Source organism: Hirsutella rhossiliensis, assembly GCF_020360975.1.
Source record: "Hirsutella rhossiliensis strain HR02 chromosome Unknown scaffold00002, whole genome shotgun sequence".
In the NCBI taxonomy this organism is placed as follows: Eukaryota; Fungi; Ascomycota; class Sordariomycetes; order Hypocreales; family Ophiocordycipitaceae; genus Hirsutella; species Hirsutella rhossiliensis.
Window position 1 is genome coordinate 25551 of NW_025408668.1, and position 13817 is coordinate 39367.

Consider the following 13817-nt stretch of genomic DNA (forward strand, 5'->3'; position numbering starts at 1 on the left):
CTATTATATCTACTAATATAAACCCCTTAATAGGTTTATCCCTTAGGAATAACACCGGTCGTTATATTACTATTATTCCTATAAAAGCTTTATTATCTAGTATATCTTTAAGGTCTTTATTCTTATAAAATATAAGGCTTTTAATATCGTAAAGTATAGCTTAATCTTTTAGTTTTCTAAGATATCTCTTAGTAAGAGGGACCTAAGAAGCTAAAAAACACTAGTATAGAAAAAGAAAGAGAGAGCTAAAAGGAGGTATAGAGAAGAGGGTAAGGGTAAGAGGGGAAGTAAAAGTAGCGATAGCTTCTTATAAAGGTAGTAAAAGATAAGATAGATATACTAGTAATAGCTAAAATAAAGGGGAAAAACTAGTAAAAAGCTCGGTAGTTAAGAGGATATTAATAGCTTCTTTAAGTAGGATCTTCTTTATTAATTAAGATACTAAATAGATATAAAGAGGGGCGTTAAATAGAGGAAAGAAGTATAATTAAGGAAATATAATAATTATTCCCTTACCGCTATTATTACCCTTATAAGAATTAAATAACTTTACCCTACCTATCTAACCCCTTACCTTCCCTTTTACCTTTATATATTTTATATATACTTCTTATATCTCTCTTTTTAAGAGTTATAAGCCTAGGAGGAGTAGAATTCTTATACCTTCTAGCTACTATAAAAAGCACCCTTTATAAATCCTTCTTAGCCCCTTCCTTTACCCCTCCTACTAAAAAGGCTAATTATTAACTAACTTTTCTACCTCTTTTTATAATAATATTAAAAAACGATTCCTTTACTATCCCTATAGTCTATAAAACGATTCTTATAAAGCCTTAAGATTAAGATAAGTAGGTAAAGGAGCTATAGGCTTTAATAGATAAGACTATCTATAATTTAATCTTCTTTAATAAGTAGGACCCTCTTAAGCCCCCTCTTTATCTTAGGGCAACGAAATTTATAAAAAAAGCTACCTTCTTTTCTAAGCTAACTATACTATAATAAAAGGCTTTTTCTAATACTTTAGGTAACTATAAGGAATACCTTTATAAGATAAAGCTATTAACTACTATATATATAGCTATAATAAAATCTATTAGTACCGCGAAGCTAATCTCTTTTTAGGAAAAAGAAACTCTTAAGTAATAGCTTTTAAAGTAAGACCTTAATAGCTCCCTTAAAGGGCTATATAACTAACTATATTAAGAAGACCTATATAGCCTACTTAAGAGCCGTTTCTACTAAGAACCTTCTAGCCTCTTTATAGCTAGCTAAGTAAAAAGAAATCTTTAAGGAAGCTAACTAATACTTCTTAATAGAAGCTCTTTCTAGCTAGTAGCTATAAGATATATCTATACTTCTAAAGCCTATTAGTAACGGTTACTTAGCTATCTTTTAAGAAGCTAGCTAGGAGCTAGATAAAGAGGCTACTAAAGTATAATAATAAGTAGTCTTATTCCTTCGTAGCTAGTATTCGACCTAGACGGCTCTACCTACTATCCTTGCTACTGCTATAGCTCTTACTACTGCGGCCCCCGCTGCTGCTACTACTGCCCCTTTAGTTTCTCCTCCCTCGAGGGCCTTAACCCTATCGTTAACTACTGCCCCGGTCCCGGCCCCGGCTTCGCCTACTACTTAAGGTCCGGCCCCGTTAGACCGTTCGGCCTAGCTAGTCCCCTAATAGTCTCGCGAAGAGAGATATAAGAAGTATATAAAAATGCACGAAGGTAAAATTAAAAGTAAGGGGTCGGATAGGCAGGGCAAAGCTATTTAATTCTTATTAGGGCAGCAATTAAGGTAGGGGAGTAATTATTCTATTGCCTTAATTCTCCTTCTTTCCTCTATCTAACGCCCCTCTTTATACCTATCTAGCATCTTAATTAATAAAGAAGATCCTACTTAAAGAAGCTACTAATATCCTTTTAACTACCGAGCGTTTTACCGGTTTTTCCCCTTTTTTCTAGCCGTTGCCGGTATATCCGTCTTATCTCTCGCTACCTCTATAGGAAGCTATCGCTACTTCTGCTTCCCTTTATGCCCCCACCCTCCTCTCTATACCTCCTTTTAGCTCCTTCCTTAAAACCTGTTTTTTAGCTTCCTAGGTCCCTCGTGCTAAGGGATATCTCCGAGAACTACGAAATTAGGCCACGCTTCGCGATAAATAGACCTATTAGTCCGTTAGTCGAAAAATCGGGTAGTATCCCTAGCGCCTAAGGCGTTAATAGCGGAAATAAAGATATAAAAAAGTAAGGACTTACTTAGGGATAAGGCCTTAATACTTAAGGGCGTAAAGGTTATAGTATATAGTAGCGGTACTAGTAAGGCGCTTCTTAGTAGCCCCTTATACTTACTTATATATACCGGCCTTTTAAGCTAGGGCTATAGTAAGTAAGATAGGAGGCGCCGCTTTATAAGTATAGCTAGCGCGCGCGTATTTATAATAGCTACCGCGGCGGCGCCGCTTAACTTAATTAAAGTAGTTAAGCTCTTATAATATATAATATATATAAGGGGCTAACTAGGTATCGCTAGCTTATAGTTAGTACTTATACTTTAAGAATTTAGTAGAAAATAGATATTAATACTTATATAATAATAGACTTATAAGGGTAGTAAAGGTAGAGGTAGGGGCTAAGGGGCTAGGTATTATAAGTCGTAGTAGGGATAGCGTTATTATCTAAAAGGGTAATATAGGTATAGCTAGTATAATAGAGGTAGTAATAGCGGCGGTAGGCGCGGTAGTAAGGATATAGGTAAGAGTAGCGGTAGTAGTAGAGTTATTATTAGCTATACTTAGTATAATATTAATAAATAACTTTATATACTTAAAGAAAAAAGAAGTAAGAGAAGGTAAAGTAAATATATTTATCGCGGAAGTTAATATAGTAGAACGCGGCCGTTTACTTTATAAGGTAAGGAACTTACTAGTTACTATTACTATTATTATAGCTATTATTATTACTATAGCTACTCTTACTTATACTAGTTAATAGGGCGGTCTATATAGCTAATAATAAATTAATACCTTAGTTAAAGTAAAACTAACTTATTATTATTATTATAGTAAATAAAGAAAGAGAAGGAAGGGAAGAAAGAAGGGGGGGGATATTACTTTATATACCCCTTAATAAGGGAGGCTACTTAAAGCTAAAAGGGCAGCTAACCTAAGGCTTATAACTATAAAGGCTAGACGCCGGCCGCCTAAGAGCGCTATTAATAAGAGCGCCTTTATTTATATAGCTAGCTAGTTAATAGGTATAGAGCTAAGCGCTAGTTACCTAGGTTAATAAGTATAAGGATAATAGGGCTAGTAAGACTAGCGCTATTAATAAAGGAGGTTAGTAAATAAGTATTATAGGGAGCCTAAGATATAATTATATAAAGGCCGTTAATAAGGCAGCCTAGCACTAGGCTAGAGGAGGGGTATTATATAAGAGTCTTTAACTATTATAGGTTATAAGCTTAGGCCGCGGCCTAAGCTATATAGTTATATATAAAGGGCTAGATCCTATATATATATATATAGGCTAGCCGCCTATAAAAGGGCTCTATATAGCTTATTAATATTATCCTATAGATAGTATTTATATATATACCTCTACTTACTTTATAATAAAAAGTAACTTTAAATAGGAATCTACTAAGCTACTTTAAGCTAGTCTAGGTACCTAGCTTTACCTAAAGTATATACTAATAACCTATAAGTAATTATAGTCTTTTATCTTAAAACCTATTTCTACCTATAGACTAGACTAAAAAAATTCTGCGGCCTATAGGTAGCTACGGGCGTCTACTTTTAAAGTCTACTTTATATTAGGGAACGGCGGCTCCTACTTAAGCGAGTTGCCGAGGTCGCCATGCGTCCCTATGATATATAGCTAGCCGTAAGTCTTATTAATGCCTTTATAGAGCGCGGAGCAGATATGGTAGGTGAGCAGGAGCTTGTGGCTACGGGTGGTGAGTTGCAAGCTGTGACGTGCTTAGTGCCTCTAGGCAAGACTCCCTCTAGAGCTTCGTGATGGTCTATGATAAGTGCCCTGTGGGGCTCGTCAATAACGGGAGGCGAGTTGCGCGAGGTCTGGACAAGAATGAAAGATGTAGTCTGGCTTCATTGCTGTCATTGCTGCCATCACAAACGGCGCGACCTTTACGCGGGAGACGGGCGTCGATTGGTATTGAGTCAAGGCCGAGAAGGATGAGAGTCTTGCAGTATGGCTCCTGAAGTCAAGCCGTCTGCGTCCTTGTCCGGTATAATCAGCCTCCTTTGTTTCGCGGCCACGCCGTTTGATACGTGAGCTTTAAGGATACGATAGAGAGACTGCACGCACTAACCATTCGAGTATCAACTCCCGCGCGGAGCTGGTTTGCTATTTGGGAGCCGGGCAGACCATATCCCCCGCCTTTTCTCGTAGAGGGCGTCGAGTGATAGTCTGGAAATTACATGTTGGCCTTGGGGTCGCTTTGGGGGAGGAAGGTGAAGGTCGTTTCATTGTTTCACAGCCAGATATGCTCTGCCACCTCGAGCGCCGTGATCGAGTCAGCTTCGCTCCCCGGTCCCGGTCTCGATGTCTTTGCTCTGCGAGTGCTAGATGCAATAGGGACGGCCTTAGACGGGACGGACATGGTCCCGCAGCCAGAACAGCGAAGAGTTGACCACCAAGGTATCATCCAGTGACTCGTCCACTTTAACGCCGGATGAAACGTGAGTATGAGTGGTGGGTAAGAAGGGGGCAGATCTCGGGCATTTTATCATGGTTAAGCGAGGCAATGCATGACGTCAATGAAAAGAGCTCAATCGGACACTGCTCCAGCTCCGAGACTGTCTCGTTCATCGCGCGAGTCGGCCAAGTAAAGCAGACCATCTTGATGATTAAGATTCATGCCCAGCTTCGGCTTTATTGTGCTTGACCATCCTGGGCTCGAGTCGAATCAATTGGGGCTCCTGTACCAGCTCCTGCCAGCATCTAAGCTTACCGACATGGTCATGCGCATCAATCTACGTAGTTTCCTGACAGAGGAAGACTGGCACGCTCCCGCCGAATACAAAACTTTTAGAATGACACGACGCGTGGCGGAATCCCCAGTTTCGGCTCCTGCTGCCGAAGCCATTCTTTGGCCTCATCGACCCCCAGGCCTTCATTGTCAAACTGCCATGCGACTAGCTCGTCCATGGCCGTCTTCACAAAGCCCCCACCCTTCGAGACTCCAAAAAGCTCCATAATGACGTTTCCATCTAGTAATGGTCGCACTCCATATGCATCTTCTAGGCCTCTCTGCACTACAAAGTCGAGAAATCCATTGTATTGCTGCAGTAGCTTCGTCGATGCAGCATCGTCCATGGACGAAAACGACTGTGGTGTTGGATTCGCTTCATAAACAAGTTCGGCCAGCAGCGAGTAGATGAGCTGCACCTTCCAGGCGGCGCCCCAAGCACGGATTGCCATGCCGACGGTGCTCCTAGCTGGGGGGGGCTCGAGCTGGTTGCTGATGCGGGTGACCATGGCACGGATCGAGTCAATGTTTCGAAGCGCCTGGTCGAGGAGCTTGGAAGTCTTAGCGGTGGCCTTTATCGCTTCTGCGGCCGTCTCGACTGCATGTTGCAGCATATCATGTCGCAAACCGGCAATGGGGGCGTAGGCAGCCATGACCCAGAGGCTTTCGGCAATGTCGTCGGACTTGACAAGTTTGCCAAGTCGACTGCAACTGTCGTTGAGGAGGGCCGCAAGGAGGTGGTATGCGCGCGGCCAGGTGGCGGGCCATTGCTGATGCGGCTCCTGGAATGGAAGCCTATTCACGAGGGCTTGACGGAGTGATGAGTCGAGTTGGAGAAAAATTGGGGCGTAGAGGTTTGCCTGGTAGATGAGGTGAAAGGCAAGTTGCGGGTTGGGCTGCTTCATGATTTTAAACAGCTCGATGCCGACTCTCTCGCGACTGACCTTGGCGGTCAGAGCTTGGTGAATATCTTGGTCCCTCATGCACTTGCTGGTTTTGTCGTCAATGGTGTATCCGAGCTTGCTGCCAATACGTATCAGGCGCAAGACTCTGAGCGGGTCGTCCATGAAGGTTTGTCGGGCCTCAAGCGGCGTCCTGATGATGCCGGCAGCCATGTCATGCAGTCCCTTGCCGGTAAGGTCAACGACTTTCTGGGAGTCGAGGTTGAAGAAGAGCGAGTTGACGGTGGCATCGCGACGAAAGGCATCTTGCTCAGCTGTTCCGAACTCCATAACGGGGGTGCGGCTGTCTTGGTCGTACACCTCTTTGCGCAGGTTGACAATGTCGACGTCGAGGCCAAAGATGTGGCCAATGGTCGTCTCGAGCTGCTTCGACTTTCTGAGGTTCTGCTTGGTGGTGTGCAGGCCACTCATTGTGGCGTTCTGGACCCCGAGCTCGCGCGCGCGCTGCTGGTATCGCTGCTCGTTTTGCTGGAAGAAGTCTGCGAGGGCGTCTCCAAATGCCTGGCCTGTCATGGTGCTGACGGCAATGTCAATGTCGGAGCAGGGAATGTCGAGAAGTCGATCGCGGACCCAGCCGCCTGTGAACCAGATGTCGAGGTTGGACGCAGTGGCAATCTTGGACTGGGCCATGTGCTCTCGGCTGTCAAGCAGAAGCGAGCGCAGCAGGCTCTCGGCGGGCAACAAGGTGATGGTCTCATTTTTGCGCGTCATGGGGTGCACGCGCAGTGGGGATGCTTCCAGGGGCATTTCGCGGTCCCCTATCTCGGTGAGACTGACGCTGGTAGAGTATCCTACTTGCGTCGCCATCTTGATCCTCTTCTGCTGCGGCTCCATGGTGGTCAAAGGGTGCCGTTGTTTGGATGCATGGAAGAAGAGCTTGGGGCTGCGGATCAAGTCAGCCTTTTGGATGTTTGCGTCACCCAATCCGAGTCGCAGATAGTAAGAGGAAGTCGAGCGCAGAAGTCGCAAAGATGGAATCGTCCACTTGTGCATATTCTAGACGTGCCGTCGTCAACGGTTGAAAGGATGACTCAGAGCATCACCAGTGGTGGACGATGAGCGATTACCTCAGCAAGACCGGCATCCGCTGCACCATGCCTAATTTAGAAGCTCCGCTTAACTTGCGGCAGATTACGGCGAGCTCAAAGTCATGTATTAGTGTCACGACCCAACGAGGGTCTCAAAGACTCAACAAGGGTCCCAGTGGGCCACAGACTAATGTGCGTGCAGCTATTAAAGGTTGGGCTCACGCCCACACGCACCAACAGGCGCGCCCCTTATCCCTATAAGCGGAGACGATGCCATCGCCGTATCCGGAGGAACCGAATGCGGTAGTTAACCTAAGGGATGCTAAGGAAGTCGCTTAACGGATCCGGATAACCGTAAGCCGCCGGATTAGTAGGGAAACCTATTCCCTCCTATACTTTATATATATATATAGTTATATCTATAAACTCCCTCTTTTAAGTAAGATAGTATAATCTATACCCTCTTTCTTTAATATAAAGACTTAATAACTAGTAATAGTTATAAGCTTAGTATAAGTTAATAGCTATTATCCCTTTATATTATTTAATTAATTATAATATAAGGAAGTAAAGCTATTTATAGCCCCCTCTTATACTATTAACCTTAATTTCGCAACGAATATTATATCTTACTAAGAAACCCCCTTAAAGATATAGTCTTTATTAAACTTACGATAGTATAATAGGTCGGCCCTACGAGGGCTAAAGCGGTGGTCACACTACTGTTCGTTGCTGCGGGGCAGCTATTTAATACTACTACGTTAAACGGCGGCAGGGCAAAAGAAGACGAATTAACTAAGCTGCCTAGCTAATTAATTAACCACGCCTATTAATAGTCGGTTGCACGGGCGCGCATAGCGTGGCCCAGCCCGTAATAGATAGAATTATCTTCTTCCTTCCTAAAGCTAACGTATACTCTTAGGAAGCCTAAAGACTAGACTAAGTAGTATAGGTAAGTAAAGAATACCGCTATATAATACTAACTTTAGGCCTATATTAACCCTAATAATAGTATAGTTCCTAAGAAGCTATAAAGGCTAATTTTTAACTATAAAGCTAAAGATAAAAAAGTAGTAGCTTCTAAGGATACTTAAAACTAAGAAGAAGTACTATAGGCTATAGCTATATTAATATTACTATTAATAGTAGGACTAGTAACTAAGACCCCTACTTAAGATAATATAATAAGGCCTTTATTACTTTCTTATTTATAGAGGAATTAAAAGAAGCTGCCTTAATTAGCGTAGGTTAGGTAATACCGCTCTTAAAGCTTAAAAAATATTAGCTCTAGGTATAAGGCTCGCATACTTTAAGTATATTATAATTTCTACCTATAATAGAGATAACTATAAGTAGTAGTAAAGGTAAAAACTACTTATACTAATAAGTAACTATATTATAGTAAGCTTCTTAATATAATATAATAATTATATCTTTATAGCTATTATAGTAAGGGCGAAGCTATAAGAGCTTATATTAAAGGTCTAGCTTAGTAAAGAAAAGAAAAGGATTACGCTAAGGCTGCCTTATAGAAATTACTTACCTAAGACCTTAAGAAGGCTAACCTTACCTACTAAGTTATTAATATTATAGACGGCTTCTACCTTTATAAGAATATCTTTAATACTCTAAGAGAGGAAAGAGAGATTAATTAGTAGTTCCTATAAGCTATTAAAAAGAGGTTCCTATTATAGTCCGATATATAGTATAAGGATTTTACTATAGCCTTAAAGTATAAAGAAACTACGCTTATATTTATTAAGATAACTAGCTCCTTTTATAATACCTTTATTACTAACTCCTTTATACTAAACTTAGCTTTCTTTATTACCTTTTATAGAAGGGACTAATAAGGCTAGTAGGCTTAAGGGAAGCTAGAATTTAACCTAACTAAGAAAGAGATTAATAGGGTTATATAGAAATAGTATAAAAGGGAGTATATCCTTAAGGACTTTATAAGGGAGTCTTAAACTAAGTATACTTATATAACTAATATAAAACCTACCTATTAATAATATCCCTTAAAAAGGATATTCTTAAAAAAGTAAAGGTAGCCCTTAATAAAGAACTAGCTATTAAGGTTAAAATTATAAAATAAGTTTTAAAGGAAGCTTAAAAGTATAATTAAAAAGCTAAGTAAGTTAGATAGGTATTTATAACTTACTAACTTAGCTAGTTTATTAATAGACCTATTAGTCCGTTAGCTAAAAAATTAAGGAACTATTTAAAATAGAACCTCTTTATTAAAATTAGTAATAGGGTATAAAAAGGGGGGGTTTTTAAGTAGACGTTTTAGATAGGGCCGAGGATTCCTTAAAGAGATAATAAGTAAGGAGGAATCGACCTACCTACTAAGTATATAAAAAGCCCTATTAGCTAAAAGACTATTAGTAGGTGTTTAAGGAATATTATCTATTTAAAATTATATTTCTTAGAGGACTAAAAGACGTTATTAAAAAGTCTCTTAAAGAATACCCCTTATTATAGAAAAATATAAATAAGATCTAGGTTACTAGGAAATAGTAACTAACGCTACTACCTTTATTCGACTTATAATTTAAGGGAAAATCGTTAGTATAGTAAATCCGGCCTTTATCTTCCTTATAGATTAGTAAGACTACTTATTAAGACCCTCTAACTATCCCCTATAAAAATTAGCTATCCTTAATTCTAGTACTTCCCTTAATATCTATAATACCCTCTTATAATTCTAGTCCTTTAAGAAGGTATAGAGGGAATACTTTATTACTATAGAATTAACTATATAGATAGAAGGATATAGAAAGGTAAATCTTATAATAAAATTACCTAATAGTTCTATATAAATTCTTCGATAAAAAAAGGTAGCTTTTTACCTTTAATTTCTAATAAGCTTAATTTCCTTCTACTTTCTTTAAAACGAAGGAATCTTCTAGGATATAACTTCTAAGCCTATAAGGCTAAACTAGATAAATTAAAGGATTAGGCTTATTAAGGAGAAACTTAGTTAATTTATTTTCGAATTATAAATTATTTTTAGGAAGGAACCTCTTAAGAAGTTAGCTTTCCCTACTAAGAGGAATAGGTCTACTATAAAGAACCCTCTTTTAATAGCTTAAGGAGACGGTCTTCTTTAGTACGTACGACTTAGTTACCTAGGCCCCTTAGCTTTATATTAGCTAGGCTAGTAATAAGGCGTTTAAATTAAAGGCCCTAAGACCGTTAAATATAAATATTATAGCTAAGGGAAAACTAAGAGAAGAATTTCTAAACGAACCCCTATATAGATAGACTAGCTATATAAGGAAACTTAAGTTAACTAGACCGATGTCTATAAGGACTAAGAAAGCTTTATTAAGGTAATATTTCTTATAGACGCTTTTTTAAGGATAGTTTTCCCTTATTTCTTTTAATATACCTAAGTAAGTATAACTAGTTTACTTTTTAAGACTTTATTAACTAAATAAATCCTACTTTAACTATAAAGTAAAGAAGATATAGTTTAATAAAGAGCTATTTATAAAGGATATCTTAAATTAGCTTTAAAAAAGGGGTATTTTACCTCTCCTATTAGTACTAAATACCTAGGCCTAGAACGGAGTAGTAGAAAGATTAAGGGGGACTATAATAGAAAGGGCCTATATAATAAGACTTACTATATCTTAAGGTATATAAGTAAAAGTAGAATTTTAGGAAATTAAGGGATTACGTAAGACTAATAGAAGGGAAGAAGGAGTATAAGGTAGGAATTTTAACGGAATTTATAAGTAGTATATTAGTATATAGAAGAGGTATTAAAGTTAATAATTTTATCTCTATTTACTAGCGGACATACTATCTTATATAGATAATTATAGCTAAATAAAAGAACCTTTCGGGACTAGATTTAAGCTGCTATATATCCTTAAGACTAAGAAATTCTATAATACCTTAAGTATATCTAGAAGTATCTTAGTTCTACTAATATTCGTATTTAAAGGAGGTTAGTCGTACTAGTATTCTTAAGAGGTCTTAGCTAGTATTCTAAGCTAGCTCTAGTTCTTCGATTCCTAATTATACGATAACCGGTAACCCGTTTAATATATAATAATATATAAAATAATAAGCGATTCTTACTTTATAAGATAGGATTTTATCTATAGTTAATATACTACTTATTAGCTTATATAATCGGGAGAGTATATTATAGCTACTTTATTTATAATAGGAAAACACCGTTCCTTATACTATAAGGCTTCCTTATAACCTTTAAAGGGAAATTATTAAGACCGGCTATTACCTTTAAAACTAAACCTTAATAGACCCTAGGGACCTAAGGGACTATAGGGACCTAGAGGCCCTATTTATAACCTAAGGTATAGACTAGAAATACCCCTTTAAGCTCTTTATAAAGAGGAGGGCCTCGCTAGCCTACCTTTATACTTATAGCTAAAAGGTATATACTATAACTACTAATACCTAGCTAAAAAGGAAGAAGAAAAGAAAGCTTAATCTTAGAGCCTTTATTAAATACCTTATTAGATATAATTCTATAAGTATCTTTTAAATCTAGACTCCTTTTTTATAGAAGGTTATTTTAACTAAGGACGTGATTTTTAATAAATCTAGCTTCTTTAAAAAAGAAGGATTAATAGCCCCTTTTACTCTCTTAATATTAGTTAATTTAAAAGATATAAATTCCCTACTCTTAATAGTCTTAATAAGAGGTCTTAGATAAGGAAATAAAAAAAGAAACTAACGTTAAAGTAGTTATAGATACTGCTAACTTTAACGAAGAGGAAGCTACTAAATTAAATAATTTAAACGAAGAAGGAGACTATAAGAAAGTATTAGAGCTAGAATATACCTACCTTCTTACGCCTCCTCTTATATAATAAGAAGATTTAAAAGTAGCTTTTTCTATTAGTCTTTTTATTTTAGCCCTTAAGGGGGTAAGAAAGGCACCTCTCTTAAAGGATAACCTAGCTACCTTTTTATCCCTACTTTAAGAAGTAAAGGAAGGTATAGGGCCTAGTATAGTATTAAAGAAGATTAATTTTTCCCTTACTTTAATCGATTTTCTAACTTCTATCTTATACTTATAGAAGATAGTTCCTACGGAGTATTTATAGTAAGTTAGCTTTTTAAGCCTTTATTAGTAAGGAAGGTATATAAAAGAGACCTCTTAGACCTACTAGTAAACTAAAAGTAGCTAGAAAAATACCCCTTTAAAGACTAGTTTTTCTAGGCCTAGAAAGACTACCTAGCCTTATATAAAGAGATAGGGTCTTTTAAAGAAGTCCTTAAAGAAAAGGTATAAGGAAAATAGATCCTTAGCTATAAGTAAGTCTTAATTTATAAGACTAATAAATATAGCTTCCTTTAAAAGTATAAAGCCTAGCTAGTTATCTATAGGAATTAATATAAAAAAGGGATCTTCCTACTAAGGTAACTACCTTAGTAAGGATATCTTTTTAGACCCTTATAGCTATAGTAATAGAATTTAATATTAAACTTAATTAGATAGATACTATTAACGCTTTTATTAACTACCCTCTTAAAGAAGAAAAGGTTATTTATATACGCCCTTTACTAAGCATTTAATAGCTAGGAAAGTTTCTATAGCTTAGTAAAGCTCTATATAGACTATAAAGATTACTCTTTCTTTTATAATAATATTAAATAGGTTCCCTTAAAGCTTTAGGCTTTAAGAAAGTCCCTTAGTAACTATATATAATATAAAAAGGTAAAATTATAGTCTTCTTTTATATTAAAAATAATATTTAGGCCTACTTAAAAGAGGAAGAAGTAACTAGTAAGGAGGCTATAAAGGCCTATAATAAAAGTATAAGATAATATTACGACTATAGCTACTAGGACGCTAATAGTCGACCGCGTTAAGTATATAATATAGTCTAATAGATAAATAGTTAGTATAACTATCTAATAGATATAGGATTAAGGGGATCGTAGAGATCTAAGCGCTCTAAGATTAATAGGATTACTACGCTTTATACGATCTAACGTTAAGGATTATAGCTAGGCCTATAATCTAAGGATAGTCTCTATAGGTATATATAGCTACCTACTTTTACTCCTTTAAATAGATAGCTCTCTAGCTTTTAATATAGATCTTTATTATAATTCTATCTCTAATTCTAATTACCTAGTTATAGTCTATAGTCTACGACCTCCGACTTATTACTAACGTAATATACTTATTATTACTTAGACTACGCCCTATTATATCTACTAATATAAACCCCTCGATAGGTTTATCCCTTAAGAATAATACCGGTCGTTATAGGTAACTAAGCTAAGGGAGCTAAAGTAGTTTCTAAGGATTCGAATTATTTAAAATAAGTCTTAATAAACTATCTAGCTTACCTAGGACGCCTATATTAATAAGGTCGTATATAAATTACTTCTTAATTCCCTTAATAAAAATCTTTCTTATATACTTATATTAAATAAAGAGCTTTTACTTAATTTATTCTTTTAAGCTAGGGAGTAAGAGAAACACTAATATTAATAGAAGGTAAGCTCCTTACTTTTTTAAGCTATTTTAACTAAACTAGATATCTCTTTTATAGTCTCTTAGCTTACTAGGTATAACTAGAATCCTAGCCCTAGGTACTAAAAAGTAATAAATAGAGCTATCTTTTATTTTTATTTAATAAGATTATATAGTTTACGCTTAAGAGGGTAGGGAAGGAAACTAGCTATTAAAATCTTCCTTTACTTAGCTAATTTATCCTTAATAGATAATTCCTTAGATAGAAAGAGCTTATAAGGGTATATTATATCCCTTTTTAAAAGAACTATTACTTAAAGAGCTCTAAAATAAGCTACCGTTATAACTTTAAGTATAAAGGTAAAG

At 37.0% G+C, this 13817-nt stretch overlaps 1 protein-coding gene across 1 annotated transcript; it reads right to left on the minus strand.

Moving 5' to 3' along the window:
* Window positions 1-5048: 5048 nt before the first annotated feature.
* On the minus strand, window positions 5049-6785 carry HRG_01571 (poly A polymerase head domain-containing protein; the record flags this gene model as incomplete). The annotated part of the gene is made up of 3 exons (XM_044860042.1): window positions 5049-5348; window positions 5409-5771; window positions 5850-6785. 3 exons carry the CDS (start codon window positions 6783-6785, stop codon window positions 5049-5051), a joined length of 1599 nt encoding a protein of 532 aa, XP_044723675.1.
* Window positions 6786-13817: the final 7032 nt, after the last annotated feature.